General features: G+C 58.7%; 2 protein-coding genes across 2 annotated transcripts in view; one reads left to right on the top strand and one right to left on the bottom strand.

Annotated features, from left to right (window-relative positions):
* SDSL (serine dehydratase-like) overlaps nucleotides 1-612 on the top strand; it is a 10,869-nt gene extending 10,257 nt beyond the window's left edge. Inside the window, exon 8 of the mRNA XM_012730919.1 lies at nucleotides 250-612. Coding sequence (XP_012586373.1) covers nucleotides 250-443 — 194 coding nt within the window. The 3' untranslated portion in view covers nucleotides 444-612. The remainder of the gene's footprint in view (nucleotides 1-249) is intronic.
* Nucleotides 613-12,576: 11,964 nt separating this feature from the next.
* On the bottom strand, nucleotides 12,577-21,622 carry LHX5 (LIM homeobox 5). Its single transcript, XM_004691012.1, has 5 exons — nucleotides 20,880-21,622; nucleotides 18,766-18,989; nucleotides 17,850-18,127; nucleotides 17,041-17,206; nucleotides 12,577-13,213 (listed from the first exon to the last, which is right to left on the bottom strand). The coding sequence occupies exons 1-5, from the start codon at nucleotides 21,050-21,052 to the stop codon at nucleotides 12,846-12,848; spliced, it is 1,209 nt and encodes a 402-aa protein (XP_004691069.1). The 5' UTR covers nucleotides 21,053-21,622; the 3' UTR covers nucleotides 12,577-12,845.
* Nucleotides 21,623-24,648: the final 3,026 nt, after the last annotated feature.

Here is a 24,648-nt window from a genome sequence, read left to right as displayed (position 1 = left end):
GGTGGGTTATAAAATAAATGGGATAAATGGATGGTAGATGGATGGGTGGATGGATGGATTGATGGATGGATGGATGGATGGATGGATGGATGGATGGATGGATGGATGGATGGATGGTTGGATGGGTGGTTGGGTGGATGGGTGGGTGGGTGGATGGGTGGGTGGGTGTATGGGCGGGTAGCTCAGAGCCTGCCCAGCACTAACTCTTTCTTTCTCCCTCTCCTCACCCCCATGCTCCGCCCCCCACAGATGATGAGCGGATGCTGGTGGAGCCTGCCTGTGGGGCAGCCTTGGCCGCCATCTACTCAGGCCTCCTGGGGAAGCTCCAGGATGAGGGTCGCCTGCCCCGGCCCCTGGCCTCTGTCGTGGTCATCGTGTGTGGTGGCAACGGCATTAACAGCCGGGAGCTGCAGGCTCTGAAAGCCCAACTTGGGCAGAAGTAAGAGCTCCCGGTTGGGGAGCACTAGCCTCCCACAAACACTCCCACAGGGCTTGTGGGTCCCCTGAAATGAGGGGGCTCCACGCTGCCCTGTGCTTTTGCGCTGACTGCCTCCTGCAGGCAGCCCCCTGGGCAGGTCCCTTTGGCTCCCCTGGCCAATAAACCCTTTCTGAGCTGGTAACGCCAGTGAGTCTGGTCTCCCCCTCCTTGAGTGCTTAGAGGCACAGCGACCGGGGTGAAGTCAGTCTGCGAGTCACACTGCCGGGACAAGAGAGCCAAGGCCCCACCATGCTGATCCTCCAATGGGCTTCCTTTGCATGGTGTTCTGCTCAGGCATGGGGGGGGGTGCTCTGGCCCTCCTCTTGCCTGGGAGGCTGAGGCCAACGCCTCCCGTCTTTGTCAGGTGCAGTAACCCTGAGGCAGAAACCTGTTTGACGTCTGGGGAAACTGAGGCTCGGAAAGGTTGGCATGGTCTGCCCGGGGTCGCAGCAGCCATGAGGCCCTGCCTGTGTTTTTGACATGACTCTCTGAGGGGAAGTCAGTGACAGGGGGCTTTGAGGAGGGAGGCAGGGCCTCCAGGTGGGACACACTGGAGGGTGGCGGGAGTGGGGGTGCTGGCCTGGGAGTCGGCCCCCTCCAGCCTCACTTCTCCCCTAGGTGCTCCGAGGAAGCTGGAGGGAAAATGAGAATCTTTTGCCACCAGGGGGCAGCAAAGCGTCTCCATTGGGGAAGCCTGGCTCTGGGGAAGTTCCCCTCTTTCCACAACTTGGGGCTGCTGAGGTGGGGGATGGCTGGGGCCCTCCAGAGTTGGCATGGGGAAGCCCCATCCAATCCTCACAGCCCTGTGGGAAGCTAGACTGAGAGTGTGGGTACATGCAAGTCGACAGCCCGCGGCAGGCGACAGCCCGCGGCAGGCCCAGCTCCCGCCCCATGGAGTCCCCCATCCAGCCAGGTAAAAGCTGTGGCCCTGGGTGAGTGCTGTCTGCTCTCTGGGCCCCAGGGTGCGCCTCTGCGCTGGAGGACACCCACTTCCCACTGCCCATCTCCAGTCCTTTCCCCAGGCTGCTCGTCTGTGGCCTCCCTCTCTTCTCGGGGAGGGGTTTCAGCACTGCGGTGACCTCTCTGCTTCTCCTGCTGCCTGGGCTCATTCTCTCTTTGGTCCCAGACACAAGGCCCAGATTGTGGTGTTGCCTTCAGAGGCCACCAGGCCCCAGCCCTGTTTCTTTGGCGGTACACTGTGTGTACCCCAGAATAGGAGAGACACTTGGAGCCCAGACTGGACTCAGCAGAATCTGTTCCCCATAACTAGCCCAGCCCCGGGACATCCAGCCCATGCTGCACCCCCCTGGGCTCATCTGTCAAGCGGGTTGTCTGCGGATGGTGTACCTTGCTCTCATCAAATGCTAGTTCTTTTTTTTTTTAAGATGTATTTATTTATGCATACAGAACTGGGGTACAGGTCAGAGGGGTAGGGGCAGTGAGAGGATTCACCAGAGACAGAGTGGGGAGCAGGACAGGTTGACTGGTCAGAGGAGGTCTGCCGCGCCATTTGGTCACCTCCAGGGCGGGGATCGAACTCATGCTGAAGTGGCTTTAGCTTCTTAGTGGCTTTTAGCTTCTTTAACCCACTTGTACCACCAGGGAGGGCCCCCTTTCTTTTAAAAGAAGTTTTTATTATGCATACGGAACTGGGGTACAGGCCAGAGGTGCAGGGGTGCGAGAGATTCTCTAGACACAGAGTGGGGAGCAGAACAGGCAGATTAATGAAGCACACTGCTGAGGGGAGCAGCGGGTGTGTCAGGAGAGGTCTGCTGTGCCATGCGGGTCGTCTTGGGACCGGGCTCGAACTTGTGCTGCAGTGGCTGCAGCCAGCTTTGTAGTGCTGTGTCCTAGCCCGTTGTTTGACCAAAGAGGCCCAAATGCTAGTTCTTACTCCCCATTGAGCACCGCGCCCCCAGCAACCCTGGATGGGGGTGGGAACCGGCTCATTTTCCTGCAGTGAATTCCCACTGCGTGCTGTGGGTCTCAGCAGTTGCTGCTTCCAGTCTCGTAATGACCCACATGCTCCACACTGTGACAACTTTCATCTTGCAAGTGAGAAAATGGAGTCCCCTGCTTGTGCTCTCAGCACTTCTAAAACCTGCACATCTTCACACCCAGCAGAGGCAGCCTCCTCCGGGAAGCCCCCTAGGGTTACTTCAGCCAGCAGCAACCTTCCCGGCCCTCACCTCCAGGTGGGCGGTGGAGGCCATGTCCGTGGCAGGTGCTCTCTCTCCCAGGCAGCCTTCTGCCCCTGGCTGAGCTCCTGGGAGGCTTGTCAGCTGCTAAGAGTTTGTTCCTCTCCTGCTCCTGGCCTCGCAAGCTGGAGATAAGACACCGAGGGACCTGTTGACCCCATCCAGATAACACAGGTCAATTATCTGAGTTCAGCCCTTCCTGGTTGACACCCAAGGCACGGCCAGGGCGGAGAGGGGGCCGGGAGGCAGCGGGGCCTGCAGTGAAGCTGAGCCTGCGGAGGGGTTGGCGTGGGGGATGGGTAGGAGGAAGAGCAAGTCTCTCTGTGTCTCTCCCCTCTTGGAGCTCTCATGGCATGGCGGGCCTGGGGGCCCTGCGGGGTGCTGGAACAGGGCTTCTCTGTTGATTCAGGGCTGCAGCGGGTGAATGGGGCTGCCAGGTGCATACACCTGCCTGAGAAACACCAGCCTCCGTCCCCTGTCCGGGCAGGAGCCGCCTTGGCTCCCTGTGGGTCCTCCTCTGCCCCCGTCCACCCCCCAGCCCTCAGCCAGGGCAACGCAGAAGCTTGGGCTCATCCTCGCTGCCCAGCTGGCTCCAGGCAGTTCCAGGCAGTTGCTTGGGAAGGGGGACCCGGTGACGCCTGTTGCCGCCCCCCCCAGCCTGGGCAAGAGCCTGGTAGGTGGCAGCTATGTGCTCCAGGCCCCGCAGAGCAGGATCTCCCCCATTTGGGGCAGCACTTGTGTGCACACATGCATGTCTGTGTCAATGAGCAAGTGGACTGTGCCCGCGCTCAGGCACTGAGGAGGGAAGGCTTGCAATGAAGTGTGCCGGGCTTCATGCTTTTGTATCTGAGGCTGGAATGCAACCACAAGCCCAGCATCGAAGTCATCGATGCAGGTGCCTAAGTGAAGCAGGTTGGGGCCAGGCACTAGGGCTCAGTGGGGAGTGGAGAGAAGTGAAGAGCTCATGCTCTGTAGAAAGGGGTGCCCGTGGCCTCAGCCTGTCCGCTGGCAGGCCCAGCTTAACGGAGTTCTTAATTTCATACTGGTTATCAAATTGGAAGCAATTTCGGCAACTGTGTGCTGTTTGCCCACACGGTCACATTAAGACGTCAGTGGGTCGTGCAGGAAAGTCACTTCTGAATCGAAGCATTGCATTTCCTCTGGCACGGTGTTTGGTTCAAGGGTGGGCATCAGGGTCCTCTCAGGAGGCGTTATTCCTACAGGCCCGTCCTTGGGTAAGCCTGGGATTTCTGCCATTGAGGCTGGAAGGCTCCTGACTAATGGCACAGGCACTTAGGATTCATCTATCTATTTATTTATTTATTAGAACAATGGGGGTACAGGTCAGAAGTGGGGGGGGAGGTAAGAGGTTCACCAGAGACAGAGTGGGGAGCAGAACAGGCAGATGGACTGAAACACACTGCTGAGGGGAGCAGCAGGGAGACAGGAGAGGTCTGCTGCACCATCTGGGTCAGCTCCCTGGCCGGGGATCGAACTCACGCTGTACAAGTGATAGTGCTGAGACTTAGCACCTAGGCCACCAGGAAGGCCAAAAATGTGTCTCTTCAGCTCAGAACTGCCCAGGTCTGAGCCCCCTGTGGGGTTGGCCCTTGAAATATGGGCGCCGTAGGGAGCTTGTCTTTCATTCACTGGGCCTCTCCCGGACCCACCCTTCACTCTGTCCCCGGCATGAGGTCTTGCCTTCTGCCTTGACAAGAAGAGCAAAGCATGGCCCAAGGTGCTAGAGCGGTCGAGCGGGGCAGTGGTCATGAAGTGAGGAGACTCTTCTTCCGGAAGCTGCACCTGGGCGCACCAGAGACACCTGGGACAGTGGGCTCAGGTCCCGCCAAGGAGAGCGGCCTAATTTCCCACCACTCATCCGGGTCTAGGGTCAGCTTCACCCTGATGTCAAGCCTCGGGCCACCCTTCCTGGAGGCCTGGCCATCACCCATGGCGACTGGGTCACTGCTGAGGCCCAGTGAGGAACAACGGCCCTCCCCGGGGCAAGTGGGGCGAGGATGCTTTGGTCTCATGCAGATACAGGACCCACCCACTGGAGACCTCAAGTCCTGCTCCCCCAGGACTTTCCAAGGCAGAGGGGGCCCCTTCGCAGGGGTCAGGAGAATGTGACCATGGTGCCCTTCTCCAAAGACATAGCCTGGCTATGTCCAGAGTGGCGAGGAGTTTCTGCCTCCCCGCTGGCCTACAGCTCACGGGTCCCCTGCAGTGTCCTTGCTAGGTGAACGAGCGGCTGGGTCCTTGAGCTCTGCGTGTCCCCCACCCCAAATGTTCCTTCCTTTTGGACCTGCCAGAAGGCCACCCAAGTCCCGAGCCTGGCGGCCATCCTCACCACTGCCCCCCACTCCAGATCAAGGGGGTCAGCCTCGGGGGTGGGTGTCAGCCTCCAGGGTGGCATCTCCATAGTCCACAGTCCCCCTGAGTCAGGCTGAAGTCAGACTCAACCCTCCCCTTCTCCTCCCTTCATAAATCCCATGCCAAGAAGCCCCCTCTTCGGCACCCAAAAAAGGGGCCCTCCCCCTCTCCCCACCCCACCAGCCTCGCCCTTCCCCACTGTTTGTGCTTTTTAAACTCCACCAAAAATGTCACGAGCAGGCTTCTCGCCCCGCTTCCATACTCACTGATAAATTCCACTGGCTGGGCACCCCCAGGAGAGGTTTTCTGGAGCAAGGAACCCCATAAATCACCCTGCTGCCACTCCAGCGTGGGCAATATCTTATGTAAAAAGGTGTTTCCTGGGAGCGCCACGGGCAGGAGAATCCTATTACAAGCCGCCCCATTAATTATAAAGAGTCAAGTCGACCCTTCGCTGCGATTTTTTATCTTAAGTCCGAAAACTGATTACCTTCACCAAGCCTTTTCCCTTCTTAAAAAAAAAAAAAAAGCTTAAAGAATAAAATAAATGTTTGAAGAACAAATACCAAAAGTTTCTCCTTTTAGGGGAGAGCCAGAAGAGGAGCCTTTTTTCTTCCTTTTAAGGTAAAAGTTGTTGAGTGGCCCGTGGCCGGCTGGATTTCCCTGACCTGCAAGTAGCGAGCTAGAATCGTCCCATATTACAGATGAGGGAAACTGAGGCTCACCCACGTCAAAGACCTGGGCCTTTCTTTGGAGATGGCAAAGTGGGCAGAAAAGGGGCCATGCTGGGTATGTGAAGCCCAGGCCTCAAAGCCCACCGCTGCTTCTCCCATCGTGGCTTCCAGAGGCTGAGTTTACCTCCCCGGGCCTCAGTTTCCCCTCCTGCACAGGGAGGAATAAGGGCATCCCTGGAAGGCTTCCCGAGAACCCGGAGAGCAGGCATCTCGCAGACCCGCACCCCCAAACCTCACCCCTACAAGCTTCCTCCCCATCAGCCTTTTCAGGCTGCTTTTAGGACGAAGAGCCAAGCTCCAGGCTTCAGGCAACCTTGGGTCTCAGCCGCCTCCTGCCCTTAGACCCCACACCAGGCCACATCGCAGCTCCGCTGGCTCTTTCTCCTCCTAGAGCTCCCCTAGCCCCCCTCACGCTCCGTCTGCGGATCCCAGCTCCGCGTGGTCGGGGTCTGGCTCCAGTTGCCCCCTCTGGGGATCCTCCTGGCCACAACCCACCTCCTGGGGTGCTCACCTTGAGAGCAAAACATAAGGGGTGCCCCGAACTCAGAAATCCAGGTAATATGGCGATAAGAGTATTTTTTTCTAAGTAAAATTAAAGAAAAAGAAACTCCCGGTGAGTAAAGCAGCGAGTTTAAATGAAGCTGGGTCTCACCTTGAACTTGCTGGACCTGGACCTGTCTGACTGTGAATTGTGATGCTGTTTCGAATGTTGCCACTTATGGGTTACTCGCTTTAATTTTGCTTTCGCAAATAACCAAAGTCCATAGTTTCGATTGCTGAGTTTGGGGTCCACCCCCTAACACTGCACCCCAAGACACCTACCGCACTCACCCTGCCTGGCTTTCCCCGTCACCTCTGAGGTGGCGGCTGAGTTTCGGGTTCTGCCTGTGTCCCCTGTGAGGGCTGGGTGGGCGCCCAAGTCCTGGGGGCTGCGCTCTTCTCTCTTCAGCTCTCAGGTGTCACTGCTCCTGCTGGCCCCCACTCACTTTGAGCAGAGAAGGGCTAGAAGATCTGGATTCCGATCCCAGCTTCCCACGTCTACCTCAGTTTCTCTCCCTGGCCAGAAGACCGTTGTCCTCCATCTGGAACATGCCCTGAAGAGCAGAAGTGAAGAGCTGTGCCAGGCAGCCCATGCTGGCTTAGGGTTTCCTCCCAAAGCCCCCAGGGGCCCCTCCGTAGGTGCAGGGGGCGGGGGGACACGGAGGTGGTCTGAGCCCTGGCAGGAAAGGCCGAGAGGCGGCCGAGGCAGAGCGGCGGGGAGAAGAGGCGTAGAGGTTTCCGTTCATCACAGAAATGGCCCATTTGCCATGAGCGGTTGCCCAGGTGTTAATAACGCTAATGGCATAGGAAGGGTAAACTCGGTCACTTGGCTGAAGAGGAGAAATATGCAGAGAAGCGCTCCGGTTTCCATAAATCAGCCGTGTGCGGCGCTACCAGGGAGGCAGGATTTAAAATTCCGGTCAGGAGATGGGTATTCTCATAATCCGAGCTGGAGAGGTAATTTATTCTGTTTATATCTTTTTACTGCACGACAAGGCTTGGGAGCAGGGACCCTCCGCAGCCATTCTGCATTTTAAGTATCAGTCCCAGGCTCGAGGGTCAGCTCCCCCGCGCGGGTGTTTATTTTGGGACCGGTTTGGTGGTGGTGGGGAACCTTCATGCCGGGGTCCCTGGAAGATGTGGGGTTTACTGTCAGGTTTGGGGGAGCAATGCCGCCCCACCCCCTCCCTGAACCGAGGGCTGCCAGAGTCTGGTCAGCACCCTCACCCCAGCGCCGCGGGTATTTTTTACTTCCTCTTGGAAATTTTTTATTTTTAAATGATAATACACACAATGAAAAGGATAGAGGAGATGAGCAGATAAGTTACTGGAGAGGAGGAAAGAGAAGAGTGGGGGGCGGGGAGAGGGGTGAGGACCAGCAGCCTTCCAGGAGCCCTTGTCTTGTTGACCTTGGCAATTGTCACTATGCCCTTTGCCTTCCCAGCTGGCTTGGGCTCTCAGATGGGGTTTTCAGGCAATCCAGTGAGGTGTCTACCAGTGAATGTGGTATTCAGGGGTCTGCTCCCCAAAGAACGCCTTTTGAGGCTGCGGGACTGTGTTCACCGTCCCGCCTCCCCTCCCGGCCCCACTTTCCTTCCTCCCACCCTAGCAGTCACTAGACACGGGTGCTTTGAGGGCTGCGTCGTCCTGGGTGCTGGGTCCACGAGGTCCTTGGACCTGACACCTGGCCCTGGCCCTCCCCGGCAGGTCGGTCCTGGGCTCCCAGGGGCTGGCTTCACCTTCTGGGCCTCAGTGTCCTCATCTGCAAAGTGGGGGTAGCAGCTCTTACCCTATAGGGGCACAGTGAGCTTGAATTATCAGGACAAGGGTCCGAGGCAGGCTGGGCACTGGCCTTGCAACTTTGGGGGACATCCACATCAGCCTGGGAGCTTGACAGAGGTGAAGGGCCAGCCAGAGGGCACGCCCAGCGTGGCTGCGAGGGCTGGGATGAGCGGTGGGTGCTCCACTGTAGGTGGAGAAGGAAGGTAAGACTGCCCCTTTGGGCAGGGCGCTGGGCCTGGGGGTGTGGACTTGCCCTGCCTGGTTCAGTGGGCACTTGGAGTGGTGAGCTGTGTCCAGTGGGACCGGGGGTGGGTCTGACAAGGCCCCGCTCTCTCCCTTCGTCATACTCCAAGGTAGCTGTTGGGTGCCTGTGTGTGTTCATATGTGTGTGTGTGCTTGGGGGGAACATAAGGGTGGGGGCTGAACCCCAACCTAGACTTCTCGACCTGGACCACGGGTTGAATGACCTCTCTCCAAGGTGGGTGAAGCGCCCTCACGGGCTCACTTTGCACTGGGGCCAACTGAAGCTCAGGACAGGGACCCGCCCTCAGCCCTGCACCCTTGATCTGTTCTGCCCACAGGACTTCTGCTCCCATCTCTCCTTGCTTGGAAATACACAGACCCACGGGGATTGATCAGAACCCCAGATCCATACCCGCTCCGGGACCTGGCTCCCCGAGAGGGTGTCCCAGGGGCCCCAGACCCAGGGCACGCTCCTCCACCCTCAGTGCATCCAGGCTGAGCTGTGGGCACACGAGGGGATCTGCAAATAATTGTGCACACTGGGTACAGCATACGATGGCGGTTTGTCCGCAGGGCTGGCCAGGTGGGTTCCAAGCAGGTGTGTTGACACACGTATGTGCTTGTGTGCTGTGCGTATCTGTGCCAGGGTGTGTCCTGTCTGTGCATGTGTGAGTGTTCATGTGCAAGTATGTGACACACCCCACTACGCACAGGAGGGTGGAGGGTGTCGCCAGGCACCTGTCACCTGTGTGTGCAGGCACAGGTATGTCCACATGGCTGGTGAGCGAGTCCTTATACACACATCTGCATTTGCTGATGTTTGTTTGTGCACCCTGTATCTGCATGTGTGAACATGCACCCACGGGAGCATGTCTGTCTGCCTGTACATGCGTGTTTGTACCTGCAGGGAGGGGCTTCACCCTAGTGAGTTCTCCTGTGGCCCCTCAACTGCCCCCACAATGCATGGAGTTCCGACATCTCTGGCTTTAGGCTTCCCACTTGGGGAGGGGGCAGGGGCTTCTGAGCTGTGGGTGACCTGATACACTGAGGGGGTGTTCTGTGTCTTTCATCTCCCCTTCTCCTCCTCCTCACCCTCTTCTTCCCATTTCTTCTGCCTTCCCTCCTCTTCACCCTCTGCCCTTCCCCCACTTCTGTCTGGATCCTGGGGGACCCTCCTCTCTCCATAGCTTCCCTCCTCCAGGCCTCTCTAGGCCAAGTTCTAGGTGAGCCTTTCTACAAAATCACAAGTGACCAGAAAACATTTGAGGACCTGACAGAGATGGGCTGTCTGGCCAGTTCTCTTCTGGCCTCTAACCCATGACAGTCGGGGCTCCATGGCAGCAGAAGCACACCCCATGTATCAGCAGACTCCAGTCCCAGCTCTGCCACTGCTCAGCTGTGTGAACTTGGTATAGTCTCTTGACCCTAACAGATGAACATCTTAACAGGGCAAATAATATCCACCCTGATACAAGGCTACTGAAAGTGGCCCCAAAACTGGAGAGCCCCAAAGGCAAAGGAATAGAATTGATGAGATAGGAAAACCCCAAAAGTTGTTTCCCATCGAAGAGCTTTCAGCCATCAGCACTGAGGGTGGATGACCCCCGGCTCTGATCAAGTCACAGATCTGGAAGGTACGGCAGAGTGAACCGGAGCTGGTACCCCTGGGGTGCAGAGCGCGAAATCCACTGTCAGAGGGGAAGAAAGTCTAGAAGGAAACGCAGCAGCTACGTGAGCACAGTGTTGGGGTTCTGGGTGATGACGTCTTCTTCCTTTTGTTTATCTGAAATTTGTACATTTTCCACAATGAAAAAAGACACATTTGTCTGATGAGGATAAATGTGCTGGAGGGAAGGGAGAAAAAAAAGCCAAGCCACCTTGCGTCATTCTCGTGAAGTGTACACAAAAGAGGGACAGATGAGGAGACTCAGCACACACCCTTCCAGGGTGGTTTACTCCCCTCCTCCCTCCTCGCTGGCTCCCTCCTTCCTGCAAGCACAAAACTGGCCAAGCTCCCCCCCCCCAAGCAGTGGTAAAAAGGGGATTCTGATGCATTCTTGAGGCTCTTCTATTTATTTTTATCTCATCTGCTTTTCTAATCCTACTGTGACAGAGCCGGAAGAGAACATAGGAAACAGTCCTTCCAATTCTCACTTTTGTGAGCAGGGAAATGGAGGCAGAGAGGAGGGCCCTATCTTCAGGTAGGTGAAACTCACTGAGGACGGTTGGATGGTGCCGACTAAGCCAGAGACATAGTGTGCACCCTATAAGCATCGGAGGGCAGCAGACCTGCTCCCCAGGGGTACTTCTGTCCTAACACAGCCTTTCCGGTAACTAGCACCGCTTACTGGCCTGGGTTTGTATTTTGCTTTTTGCTACCCGATACAGACAGAAGCTGTAATAGAATCCTCCTGACATGCTGAGGACAAACAAATCACATATTCACTCATTCACCAGGTATTTTTGCAGGCCTGCTATGTGCCAGGCAGGTTGGGACTACACAGAGACTTTACAGAATGGGTCTGGCCCCCCCATGGCCTGGGAGAAACCAAGAGCATGCTCCGATTTGAGAGGAGAGATCTTTGCACCCAACAAGTCAGCCTTACCTCGGAGACAAGAGCCAGAGGAAGCTGAGCGCTTATTGCTGGGGAAACGTAAATCAGACTCACACTCAGGCATCATCTGACTCCTGTGAGAATGGTCCATGTCAGAAAGACTGGAAATGAGGGATGGTGACGGTGTGGACACAAAACCACTCTTGTATACTATTGTAAGTGGATGCTGCTTCTATGGAAAGTGGTATGGAGACTCCGAAAAGAAAGAAAACTGGAGCCGCCATCTGACACAGCATCCCCACTGCTGAGCATCAACCCAAAGAACAGTAACATGAAAAGATGTTCACAGAAGCCTTATTCACAATGGCCAAGCCATGGAACCGACCTGAATGTCCATGGACAGACGCCTGGATAAAGAAATGGTGGCATATGTACTCTGTGGAATATTACCCAGCTGTTAACAATGACAAATGGTACCTTTTGGGGTAAAATGAGTAGATCTTGAGGTGATGATGTTCAGTGAAATGTCAGAAAGTGAAAGGCAGTTAAAGGATGGCGTCACTCATTTGTGGAACATAAATAACCAAAGAAGACAAACTGGCAAACCCAACACGAATAACTCTTAGGCCCTGTAAATACAATGGTGGTTATTGCAGAGGGGAGTAAGGGCGGGGCAGGGGAGCTCTGGCGGGTGAGTGAAGCGCGTGTACGCATTAAGGCGTGAACCTGTACTCCCAAATGGTGTGTTTTTGTAAACAGATGACAAAGAAATAAAATCTTGATTAAAAAAAGAGATTTAAAAAAGCCCATCCGTTCTGAGTGACTATGGAGACAGGAACAAAAAAGGAAACCACACAGCACAGAGGGAAAAAAGAATTTTTTTATTAATCTTTCTTTTTAAAAAAACTTGATTTTTTGTTTTTTGTGTTTTTTTAGGTAAACCTTTCTGCCTCCCCCTGACTCTGCCCACCCACCTCTTAAAAATATAAAAATGTCCAACCCCCGATAACTAGAGTACAATAAATAAACAGTAAACACAAAAACATACTTTATTTGTTTCTTCTTTATACAAAATAAGGAAACTAGAAGCGTTCAACTTCCAAAAAAGTATAATACTGTACACCTGACTGCCTGGCGGCCAGGCCCAGGCCGGGAGTGGGATCTGGGGGCCAGAGCCCAGAAATCTTGGCGTCTTGCCCAGGGGGGAGAGCCGAGTGGGCGAGTGTTCGAGTCTGGCCTGGATCCCCTGGCTCCGAATAAATGTCAGTGTAAGAAAGGGGGCTCTGGCCCTGGCCAAGTCCTGGCTGGAACCCCTTTTCCTGGAAAAGCTGACCTTGATTCTCAAGATTGGCCACCAGGGGGCGCCAGCGTGCAGGTGGATTTGTCTTCCTCCCAGGGACCCCTATTGAAGCGTGTTTCTGGGCGCGCGCTCTCCATCTTCTCTCTCCCACATCTTGCATCCTCTCCTCTCTCCCCCTTCAATCTGTTTCTCTTATCATCTTTTTCTTTTAATATGGGGAAAGCAGAGTGGGAAATAAGATTACAAAACCCCACTCGGATTGCAGAGAGGGGAGAAAGATATCGCCTTCCCTGTCCCCCGCCCCGCCCCCCCAGGCCTCTTCCCTCCCTTGGTCCAAAGAGGTGATGGCGGGTGGGGGTTGGGGAAGTCTAGAGCGTGCTTGAAATTGCTTGACCCTCGGGAGTATTGACTTTGGTCCCAATAAATTGCTCGAAGCGGCCGGGAGAGCGCTGGCAGCGGGCTGGGTGTCTGCAGAGCCTGCGGGTGGAGATGGGGCTCGGTCCCCCTCCGTGCTCAGCCCAGGAGCCGCTGCCGGTCGAGTGCAGACCCGAGAGAGAACCCCTGAGGGAGCCCCGGGCCGCGTCCACGTCGGGCGTTTTGGTTTCGGGAGGCTGCGTCCAGGAGGCGGCCGGCCCGGAGGCCTTACCACACGGCGGCCTCGTTGAGCTCCGGGTTGGGGTGCGACAGGGGTCCGCTGTAGCCGCTGGTGCCGCTCATGGGGAAGGGCGGGCTGGGGCCGCCGCTGAACACCTCGCCGGGCAGGGGGTGCAGCGGGCCGGGCAGCCCCGGCTCCGGGCTCGGCGTGTCTGGGTGCGAGATCATGTCGGTGAACCGGGGGTTGTCGGCAGCGTGCGGGCCGGCGAGCGGCGGCTCCAGCGCTCCCAGCGGCGTCGAGCCGGGCCCGGACGCCGCCAGGAAGCTCGAGTCGGCGGGGGACTGCGCCTGCGACGGCGGGCCGTGCGCGAAGAAGTCGTAGTTGCCTCCCGGCGCGTAGTAGTCGCCTTGGTAGTCTGCGGGAGGGGGCAGGGGGAGACAGCGCTTGAGTCGGAGCGCGGTCGCCGGGGGCGCGGGGCCGGGAGGTGGGGCGCGAGGCCGAGCTGCGCCGCCGCCGTCGGTGCAGCGCAGAGACAACGCCGGCCCGGGCGGGCACGAACGCGGGCCGCGCCACCCCCGCGGGCCGGGCAGGGGGAGACCCGAAACCCAGGCAGAGGGAGGCTCGCGGCGGTCCAGCGCGGTGTGGGGAGTGTTGGGGAGCCAGACGAAGGAAAGGGGGAGAGACTCAAGCTGTGAGTGACAGGGGAGTCCCGGGTCACTGAGAGAGACAATGAGGGACAGCGAAAGGTGCCCAGATTTCAGCCAGAGGTTGCCCGGAAGAAAGCCAGAGAGGCCCGCAGAGACTGAGACGGGGCTTGCAGACGCCTCCAGAGTTGGCCAGAGAACAGAGAGCAGAGACAGCCAAACCGGGAAGGACAGGGACCTTCAGGGGGTCAGCAGAAAACAGCCAAGGGGAGACCCCAGACTCACAGCCAGGGAGGGAGGCCCTGAGCCTTGGCATTGCTGGTGGGAGATAGCCTGGGACCGCTGTGGTAAAGGGCGCCGTGAAGCACCCTGCGAGGGCCGCAGGAAAGACACAGAGGATGGAGAGAGAGACAGAGAGAGAGAGAGAGAGAGAGAGAGACAGAGACAGAGAGAGACAGAGACAGAGAGAGACAGAGACAGAGAGAGAGAGAGAGAGAGAGAGACAGAGACAGAGAGAGACAGAGACAGAGAGAGCGAAAGAGACAGAGAGAGAGACAGAGACAGAGAGACAGAGAAACAGAGAGAGAGACAGAGAGGGAGACAGAGACAGAGAGAGACAGAGACAGAGAGAGAGAGACAGAGACAGAGAGAGAGAGACAGACAGAGAGAGAGACAGAGATACAGAGAGAGAGAGAGAGAGAGAGAGAGAGAGAGAGAGAGAGAGAGGTGCCCGCAGAGACGGCCGGGTGAGTCGGAGACCTGGCCAGAGGCCCGAGCCTGAGGAGGCCGCAGAGACAGGAATGCGAAATGGTGGAGACCGGCGGTCTCCGCGCCAGAGAGAAGCCCGACTCCGGCGGCCGCGGCGCTCCCGGTGGCACGCTGAGCCCAATCGCAGGGAAACACGGACCAACACAGAGGGGGCCGCACTGCCCATCCCGGGCTCCCTGCACCGAGGAGACCAGCCTGGCTCTCCGCTCCGCGAGGTGCACCCCACAGATGAAAGCCAGGGTCCAGCTGCTGGTCCTGCTGCCCGCTGGGCTGCACCCGAAGGAGCTGAGCCCCAGCTACTCGGGAGTGGGCGAGGCGGACGCCAACGCTAGCGAGGTCACATGGGAGTTCCACAAGCACTTCGGGCAAAGGTTGATCCCCCAGTCTCAGGGTGAAGGAAGAGGAGTTTGCCAGACCCTCAGGTTCTAAAGCAACTGGGTGGTTTGAACCTTTCTGAGAAATCCGGCGAAAGTTCTGGGGCTCTCCAGAAAAACTCACAGTAGTACATTTTGCCCACAAATGTGGGAGGTGGTGAGCAAGGGTCTTCAGGACTGAGGTCAACAAACTGCATCACCGTCAACCCTCTGACATCCTCCGCAGCCCTGCTTTCGGGACGGATGGCTCTCTCTCCACTCTCCTTGGACCCAAGGACTGGGCTGTGGGACCCCAGAAAGGAGCCACCCGTGACAACACTCGCTTTCTAAGGCGGAAAACCAGAGCCCCGAGGCCCCATTTTCTCTGCTAATCTATGCCCCTGCTCCATCTTGGGGTCTGTCACCGGGCGAGTTCCAGATACCCCCTGCCACTGCAGGTCTTTCCTCTCCAAACCCTGAAATTAGCCCAAATGGGGGTGCTGGAGGCGTGGCTTGGAACGGTTTACAGGGACAGCTAAAAATATTGCCAAATTTTAAAAGCCACTCATTCCTGGCTCCCCGAAAATGAAAGGAAGGATTGAAAGTGGCAAATTTGGGGCCCCTAAAGGTTGGGGCTGGGGGCCTGGCGCGGCCGCCGCGAGCCGACCAGCCAGCGAGGGCCGCGGCCCCGCGCAGAGCGCCGCCTCCGCCCATATGGCGGCCAGGCCGGAGGTAATTGGAACAAACGCCGTCTGAAAAGGGCACAAAAGCCGCAGCTGGGCCTTTGTCCGCGCTCCCACGGGGAGCCGCCGGCCCCGCCGCCCGGCCCCTTTCTCGCCCGCTGCCGGCCGCGGACGCCGGGATCTCCCAGCGCGGATTAGGCGGGGCTGCCTCGCTGGGCTGGGGAGTCCTGCTCCCCCCAATCCGGGAAAAGAGGGACCAGAGTCTCCAGACCCCCACCGATCGGGCGGACGCGCAGGTAGAAAGGTGGCGGACCGGTGGGGGCCCCAAGACCTTGGGGAAACCTCGGTTAATTACCCAGGCGGGGAAAAATTCCGGACTACGACCGCCCCACCGCCTCTCTGCGCGGGCCGGCGGAGCTGGATGCAGAGGGAGGCAGAGGTGGAGGGCGTCGGAGGTGCCGATAGCAGCCCTCGCCCAGCCTCCGTGCTGTCTGGAGCCCCCAGCCTGGGCCCTGCCATCACAAGGTATCTCCCCAAAGCCCAGAAGCACTTTTAGTACACAATTTCTGTAGCGCGCCTGAAGCTCTAACCTCCCGGTGTGAGCTGTGCTGCCTCGGGTGGGCTGCCCCAGCCTCGCGTCCTGCCTGGTCCACCTGGCGCTGGCTCCTGGCCCTCCACACCGCCAAGCCACCCCTCAAAGACAGATCACATAGTCTCAAACTGGGTTACTTTCCCCCCACAAGCCAGTGAGCAGGTACCGCCTCTCCTGGGCACTTCCCAAATGCAGAAGCTCGGGACTGAAGTTGGGGGGCTGCTTTCTCTGAGCCTGAAGCTTTGGAAGTGTAGGGCTCAGGGCTCCAGAGCAATGGGATCTCAAACATATAAAAACCGAAAAGCCAAAATAAACCCGGGGGTGGTGGTGGCCAGAAAATGGTGTGTGCAGGCAGGGAGGAAAAGGGAGGAAGGAGCTAGTGAGGGCAGCTCACCCCAGGTCTCAGTCTGGTAACCCCCAAAGTGAAACCCCTGCAAGCCACTGATCATTTTAAAAACCACTCATCCCGTACTGCCATTCAAGAGTGTAGAGAGCAGGCCTGACCCCATTCTGCACTCCAGCCCCAGCAAGGCCCGTGTGCTGGGGGATGAAGGTGGGCAGAGTCCTAAGCCGAGCTAGTGCTGGCATCACCGCTAATGGTGCCAGGCTGGGGCATAGCCCCTGTTGAGGAACACAAGTTGCTGACTTGGAAGCAGGCTGCCCTGGCCCTGCCTCCTCCAACCCTACGTCCTGCACTGCCCTGGGGGCCAGAGTTCCTGCTGGTGCCCAGTACCCCAACTCAGGAGTTGGGCCCCAAACAGTGTGTCCACTTGGGGTCGTGTGTGGGAGGATTTAAACCTTGGCCTGATGGGTAGGAGTGTGGGCTTGGGACTCCTGTTTCTGCAGGGGTGCCTGTCAGTATGTAGCTGGGGTGGCTGGAGTATCCCCTTGAGCTGTAGAGCTGCCTCTGAGGTCTCTGGACGCAAGTGTGTGTGGGAGTGCACCCAGGTGTTCCCCACGGGTGCCTCTATGCAGCTGGTGCGTGTATCACTGCAAGCAAGAGTCGGCCTGTCTGTCTGATTTTGTGTCCAGGAGGTCTCTTTGGGTCGGTGCCTGTGTTGATGGGCTTCGGTGACTGTGTGTGTCCAGTATGAGCAGACGGGCGGGAGGGAAGAAGAGCGCCCACCAAGAGGGCCGGGGATGCCTCAGCCCGGAGGGTGCAGGACCGAGGCAAAGGACTCCACCTCTGGGCGGCCCCTTACCTCCATAGTAGGTGTACGGAGTGGACCCCAGCATCTCCGACTCGTCCAAGCGGCCGCCCAGCGGACGCATGCGCCGTGGACTCCGGAAGAAGGCGTGTCTCCGGGCACCCAGGGCGCTCAGCTGTTTCATCCGGCGCTCTTTGGACCGTCGGTTCTGGAACCACACCTGGGACAGAGGGGGGGCCGTGAGCTCGGTTCAGAAGTGCCCTCCCTCCCGGCGCAGGCCTCCCTACGGGTCCTAGCGCCTCCTTACGCCTACACTGCCCGAGGCGGGGGCCAGCCCGGATTAGGCCCGGAGGGGTGGAGAGGGGCCTCGGCGAACCAGCCAAGGGTGAAGGATTTCGCGGACCCGTGGGGCGACTCATAAAGACTTGGGGCTTCCTGGCTCTCGGCCCTCCCGCGCCTGACGGCTTCATAAAGGCCTCCTGCCCGGCAAGGCTCTCGGTTCCCCAGCCCGGCTCTGACCGTTTTTCTGTCTGCCCGGGCGTCGGCGCAGGGAGGGGGCACGAAAGAACGCTGCCTCTTTCTTCACTCGGATGCAGGGAGGGGTCCTGTATCCCGGCGAGGCTTAACACCCTCCTAGGACCGGGCGGGATTCAGAGGGGTGAAGCCACCTGGCCGAGTCACTCAGCCCGGAGGTGGGCCGGGCCGGGCTGAACCTCTGGGCTAGGAGCTGGGCTCCGATTTCAAGCGCGCCACCGTTCTCGAGGGCTGACTCCGCGCGGCTCAGCCCGCGCCGCGGAGGCGGCCTTCGAGGCTCCCGGCGCTGGCGGGGAGGGTGGCCCGGGCCGGGCCGGGCGGCTCCGCACCTGGATGACGCGCATGTTGAGGCCGGTCTCTTGCGCCAGCTGCTCGCGGATGTGGCGCGTGGGCTTGGGCGTGGCGGCGAAGGCGGCCTTGAGCGTCTCCAGCTGCTTGGCTTTGATGGTGGTGCGCGGCCCGCGCCGCTTGGTGCCCGAGTTCTGCTCCTCATTCTCGTTGTTGGCTGTCTCCTTGTCCGACGACGTCGAGTTGTCCGTCTCCTTGGGGTCGTCCTGGAGCGGGTCCTGGAGGTCCGGGGACAAACTGCGGTCGGTGCAGGACGACACTGCGGGCGGATGGAGCGGGAAGGGGACAGCGGCGTCAGCCCTCTCCAGGCGGTGGCCGGTTTCTGCTGGCCCAGGCCACCTCCACCCGCCCCCCTGCCCCGGGATTCCCTCGCAGACCCAAAGACAGCCCCTCCCCCCGGGCCCGGCGCCCGCCCACTCTCTCCTGGCGGGGGCCAGACTTTTGGAGGGGCTTCTGGAGCCCTCTCAGCACCCCTAGAGGACAGCCTGGGGGAGCGGGAGGCAGGATCTTTGCAGAACCCGGCCCTCCTGGAGAGGCACAGGAGGGTACAGACACCCTCTAGGCAGCGGATGGTCTTCCTTCGCTAAATTTCGCGAAGGCAAACGGAAAAGATTCAGAATCTGTGAGGGCCGAGTGGGGGGCGCTCGGAAAAGGCTCTTGAATTGGAGGAGAGCTTGCAAGAGCTGGCAGTGGGGTGATCTGTTTGACTGGCTTCCTGTGCCATCTCTCTCCCCAGGCCTTGGCCCCGCTTTGCCCTAGAACTGCCCAGCAGGTGAGAACGCAGGTAGCCAGGTAGCGCTTTGAGCTGGCGCCTGTGTAGGCTGGAGAGTGCAGCCTGGGCCGCGAGGGTGAGCCCCGGGGCCGGGCAGGGCTGGAGAGGGCTGGAGACCTCCATACCTGAGTTGAGGCTTCCTTCCTTCAGGCTGGACGAGCTCAGGTAGTCGTCCTTGCACACGAACTTGTTCTCATCAATGACGTAGAGCTCCTCACCCGTGGACAGCTGCTTGTTGCACACCATGCAGGTGAAGCAGTTGAGATGGAAGACTTTACTGCGGGCCTTGCGCACCAGGTCGCTGGGCGAGATGCCCTGCGCACAACCCGCGCACTTCGTGCCGAAGCGCCTGCAGACACAACAAGCCAGTCACCTGGGCAGCCTGGTGTCCCAACCTCTTGAGCCCCAGACCGCTTTCCACCTGCCCTAGCTTCGGGGAAGCCTCCATTTCCACATCTGTCCGATGAGTTCCCGATCTTGTTCTCCCAGGTCAGGGTTCAAGAGGCCAGAGTCTTGAGCCCTTCTTGGACCAGGACTTTCATACCTTCATTGGGTTCTTTTTTGGACTCTGCCAACCAGCAACGGGCATAACCTTCAGTCAAGCTGAGGGCCCAGCGCACCCCCCCAGAGGTGCTTCCCACATCCCCACCTCCCTGCCAGATGTGCTTGGGCCCTGGGCTTTCCGGGTCACAAAGGATTTTAAGCCAGGGAGGTGGATTTGGGCCACTTCTAGGCTGTGCCTCCTGGGTCCTTTCCAGGCTTCTGGCCTGGTTGGCTGGTCCCAGCATTGGAGCAGGGAGCCCCTCTCCCGTGCAGGACTTGAGGGGGCAGGAGGGACCTTTTTGTTCATTCCCAGCCCCTGCAGCCCACAGGAGGAATTTGGGACCCCTTGGAGCTAGTCGGCAGTCGGTGAGCAGTGAGTCTCTGGACAGCAGGGCCTGAGTCTGCAACACCCCAGAATCCCTGGCTCTTGCAGGCAGCTGGAGAATGAGCAGAAAGCAGCCCTAACCCCAGCACGGCCAGGACGCCGACCTCTCACATCCCCCTTTCCCAGAGTTCCTGCTCCAATTCCTTCTTCCTTGAATGCTGGAGAAGGCTGGCCTCCCCCCAGACGGGTGATGCAAACTGGGACCAGGAGGGCTGAGGCTCAGGCTGGGGGGATAGAGGTTGAGGGCCCAGGACTTGGAGGGGGCCACATCTACTTACACCCACATCTCGAAACAGTGAATTTGGGTGACGTTGATGTAGTGAGGGCATTAGAAGCCATAAGTCACTTTTGGCCTTATCCGGCAGCGTAATTGCCATATGCACCTTATCAAAAATCATTAGGCACTTTGCAAGCCTGGCCACATTAGATGCTTCAGGCCTCCGGGGCCAGGGAGTTTACACGTGTAAAGGCGAGGCTGACATTTTCTCCTATTCAAATTCCCTGGTGCCAAGCCTCTGGGGCTGCGAACAGCCTTTCTCCTGGTGGTGTTAATCACACCCCCTTCCTCTGAGCCGTTATTATTCGTTATTCGCACTGACAAAGCCGGCCCTGGGCAATGGGGCTGCATGCAGGGCTGAGCTTAGGAAAGCCACCCCTCAGCATTTTTCCAGCTGGGGAAACTGAGGCCCGAGCCCACCTGAGGGCCCCCGGAGAGCAGCTGAGGGAGGTGCTGCTGCTCAGGCCAGACCCTGGAGGGCCCGATTCTGAGTTTTTGATTTCATTTGTACTTTTCAACCTGGGAGGAAATGTTTTTAAAAGTTGGGGATGAGGTGGAGATGGTTCCCTCCCTTCATCACTAGAGGAAATCTTCCTGGATGAACCCCCTCTATGGAGCTGGAAAGTTTCTGTTTGTCCAGGGGGGTTGTGGGGCGAGCCAAAAAGAAGCCTCCAGCCACCCCTAACTTTGGCAAAAACCCTTCATCTCAGAACCAGGCTTGAAGCTTCCACTCTGCGGTTTGAGCCCGGGGGCACTGCCGGAGCAGAGATAGGTGGGGAGCAAGTTTGTCAGGCTGTCTCCTTGGCCTTGCCGGCTCCAGGCGGACCCCGACCGGAAGGCTCCTAGGTGAGACAGGGAAACCTCGTCCTTCTGACTCCGCTGGGGCTGGGGCCCTTTCCGGGAGCGAGGACGCCGAAGAGAGCAGGCGCCTGACCGGTTCCCGGTTCCCGGGCGGCTGGGGTGGGTTTCGTGGTCTCCCCTGCCCTGGCACCCCAACGGGGAGCGCACAGGGCCGGCGCGCAGCGGCCTCTTACCTGAAGAAGTCATTTTTGCAGTACAGCTTGCCCTCGCGCGAGAAGCACTTCTCCGAGAGGTTGGTCTTGCACTCGCAGCACTGAACGCATTTGATGTGCCACGCGCGGTCCAGCACGTTCAGCAGAAAGCGGTCGAGGATGGGCCGCTCGCAGCCGGCACAGTGCACCATCATAGCCCCGCGTCCCGGCGGCTCCGGCCGCCCGGCCCTCCTTCTGGGCCCCCGGCCCTCGGGCCCCCCGGCCCCGCGGCAGCGCTTCGCCTCTTATCTCGGCCGCCGCTGGGCGAGCCCGGTTCGGACCAAGACTCAGCCGGTCAAGTCCTCGGGTGATCACTGGCCTGGCGCTGGGCAGCCCGGGGCGGGGTGGTGGGGTGGTGGCGTTCACAGCCTCATGCCCAGGACCGCGCGCCCCAGTGCTTGATCCGGGCTCCCCCAGGTGTCTCGGACGGCTGCTGGTCTCGGCGCGGCGGAGCGGCTTTGCCCGGTGGCGGAGGAGCCGGCACTTTCCCCCACTTTCAAGCGGTCCCGATCCTCATCTTTGTCTGGCCGCCGCCTAATTCGCGCATCCTTATTCAGATTTGGTGACGTGGCGCTGCACGTAGGGGGCCCGGCGGCCAATGGGCTCGCGGTGGCCATGGCAACCTCTTAAATTTATAGCATATCTAAATTGGCTACAGCGTTGCGGTCCGGACAGAGCAAAAAAAACAAGGCATCAGTATTGTTGAGTATTAGCTTGTACCTGGTGCGGAGGCTAAGTAAGTATTTACCTTCCAGTTTGGGGGTAGGGGCTGCGGGCTGCGCGAGCTGAAAACGGCGTCTCTCTTCCCCTCTCTCTCCTCACAAATATTTGGGGTCAGGGTTCCCAGGCCTGATGGGGGGAGGGTCCCCTGGCCCATTCGCCATCCCTGGAACTTGCAGAAGTTGCCGGGAGGCACAGCACGGAGCGTGTTCTACCTCGCCAGTGTCCTAGCCCCGCCGGTCCCGATCGTCTTCCCCCACCCGGGCACCCCTGGGGTCTGCGCCCCGGAGCTGCGATGTCGCTGTTCTTAGGGCTCCTGAGTCAGACTGGTTTCTTTTGTCATACACGAGGCTGGGGCCCCAGCCGTGCGGCCCCAGCCGTGCCTTTCTCATGGAGAGAGAGAGAGAGAGAGAGAGAGAAGTGAAGAGAGAGAGAGTGAAGGCCAAGGCTTGGGATTTCCCGTGCAGGCCCGAGCCGGGCTGGGGGTGGTATCATCTGGCCAGTTCTGGGACCCAGAGTTTCAGGCCTGTGCGCACCGTCCAAGAAGCTCTGGTGGAAGATCTGGGGAAAGGAAAGTCCCGGAGGCGATCCACCGGGCTTCACTAAGCCAGCTCAGAGGTGGTGCTCAGTCTTCGCTCTCCTCCTGCCCCTTCCAGTTCCTGGGTCTGCCGGTGAGGTCCCGGCTGAGGCTGGGGTGGAATACTCCAGTTGGCCTGGGCACTGTTTGCACACAGAGTGGCGGGCATGCAGGCCAGTTCCATCCCTCCCTGCCACCCAACAGCGGCAAAGCAGGGCACAGGGAGAGCAGCTCTGAGAGGCAGGAGGGTGTGGGGGTGTGAGGGGTACTGGCAGGTGTGGGGAGAGAGGGGTAGGGACAGGGAGAGGAGGGCAGGGCGAAGGAAGGACAGACCTCCTTTCCTAAGGGGCAAGGCCGTGACCACAACTGGGCACCCCTGGTAGCGAGCCTGGGAGGGGCTGGCAGTGGCGAGGGTCCTTGCCGCTGCAGGAGGGCGCTGCAGGAGGGCGGCTGGCGGGGTCGTGGGATGGGCAGCAGGTCTGGCCTCCGAGCGGCCTGTGTCTGTGCCTGTGGCTGTGTGTTTGGAGCATTTACTGAGTTTGTTAGTGCTTATTTGTTGTTTGAGAATTGAGCTTTGGTCTGTTCATAGTAATCAACCCCATGAGTGCATTTGATTTTTTTTGCATGTCCGTGTGTGCTTATATCTGTGTATAGCCCTCCTAGCGTCTGTGTGTTAGTCTGTGTTCTCTTGGTCTCGTGGTCTGTGTGTGTGCGCTCGCGCGTGTGCCTGCTGCGGACGCATGGTGGTGAGGTGTGGGAGTGTGATCGGCGTGAGATTATTTGCATTTGCATGCACTGACACTGATGTGCATGTGCAAGAGGGCTTTACAAAATCCGAAGTGCGTGTGTGTAAGGGAGCGTGTGTATGTGAGTTCGCTGGGTTGGGTGTGTTTGTGGATGCAGGATTTTGCGGGTCTGTATTTGTGTGCTCGTCACTGCGTGTCTGCCAGTGCCTTGGTGTTTGTGAGGATTGAGGTACTTTTGTTTATGTTTATCCTGCAGGCATTTTGGGGGAGATGTTTGTGCACTCCTAACAGCATTCACTTAAGGGCGAGATGACAGGCTCGCTGATGCCGGTGTTGGGACATTGGCTGGGGGCAGAGAGCTGCTCCCTTCTACCCAGCTTCTTGTCCAGGCCTAGGGAGATGCCCAACAGTCTTTAGGGGTGGTGGTTTGACTAGGGGCTGGAATTTGACAGGTATGGGTCAGTGGTGGGGGCAGTGCCCTGCAGAGGGGTCTCTGAAAAGGAGTCCCGTGTCCGGCACTTTTACTTCACCCTCCAGCTGGCCAGGGCACAAGTGCCCGCAGCAGTGAGGTGGCCGCTTAGACTGGCTCAGCTAGAGCCAAGCAGGAGGGGGCAACCTGGCTTCCCAGGCTATCCTGGGAAGATGCAGCACCCCAAATGAAACCAGTTTTTTTGGGGAGCCCTCCCCTCCTGGGGCGGGAAGGGTTCTTATGCTCTGGCTGGGCAGAGACTGACAAGCCAGGACCCAGGAGGAGAGGGAGCCTCTCTGGCTGCCAGTGCAGGGGAATCGCCTGCCTACTCTCTTTGTCTCACTGGGGGTTCTCTCTCTCCCAAGTGCTCCGCATGTTTGTTTGGCTTTCTGTCTCCTCCCTCTCTTCCCTCAGCCTCTGCTCTCTTTCTCTTTTCCTCCCCTTCTGTTCTGCCACCACTTTCTTTCTCTAGTTCTCTCTTTGTTTTTATTTCCCTCCCTCTGCCTCTTGTCTGGGCTTCCAAATTCAGCATTTGGCTCAACGCTGCTGTGAGTGCATGCCATCAGGCACTGTACAGATCTGCGGCAGTGGGGACTCAGACACAGTCACTAGACCCCAGTAGACCCCAGCACCATGGACAGATGAACAGATGGGCGGACGGATGGACAGACTGCCTTCTCTCCTGCTCCGCAGTAGGCACACTGAAGTCACTCTCTCCCTGCCCCCAGCTGGGCACCCAAAGAGCCTTTCCCCAGCATTGGGGAGTGGGGGTGGGTTTCTCCTGGGTGCCTCTGTGTTGGGTCCATTTCGGACAAATCCATTTTCCAGAATGTGCTTAGCTACAGCACATGGGTGACCGGGTGCCTGCAGCTGTGGAGCTTGGTCAGGGAGGCAGCAGGAGTCAGGGCCGGTCTCAGAGACCCAGATGTGTTGGGAAGCCGGCCTCAGAGCGCCAAGTCAGAAGCCCTGGCCTGGCCTTCGGATTCCTGTCACTAAATGTACCCATCCTGTCCAGCCGCAGCCCTGAAGTGGCCTGAAGGCCTCCATACAGCCCGCCCGACCAGAAATCCCTTGCCCAGCCCTGCTGCAAGGACCCCCTGGCTTTACCAGCACTCGACTTTCCAAGGCACACAGCTACTGAAAAACAAGCCAGCAGACCAACTATTAGAGGAATTACCCCACCCTAACAGCGCTAGCAGATGGCGACCAGGCAGCAAAATCCCCTCCTATATGTAACTA

Source organism: Condylura cristata, unplaced genomic scaffold (assembly GCF_000260355.1).
Source record: "Condylura cristata isolate star-nosed mole 26May11 unplaced genomic scaffold, ConCri1.0 scaffold00029, whole genome shotgun sequence".
Lineage (NCBI taxonomy): Eukaryota > Metazoa > Chordata > Mammalia > Eulipotyphla > Talpidae > Condylura > Condylura cristata.
Note: the sequence above shows the minus strand (reverse complement) of the source record. Positions and strands in the feature narration are given on the sequence as shown.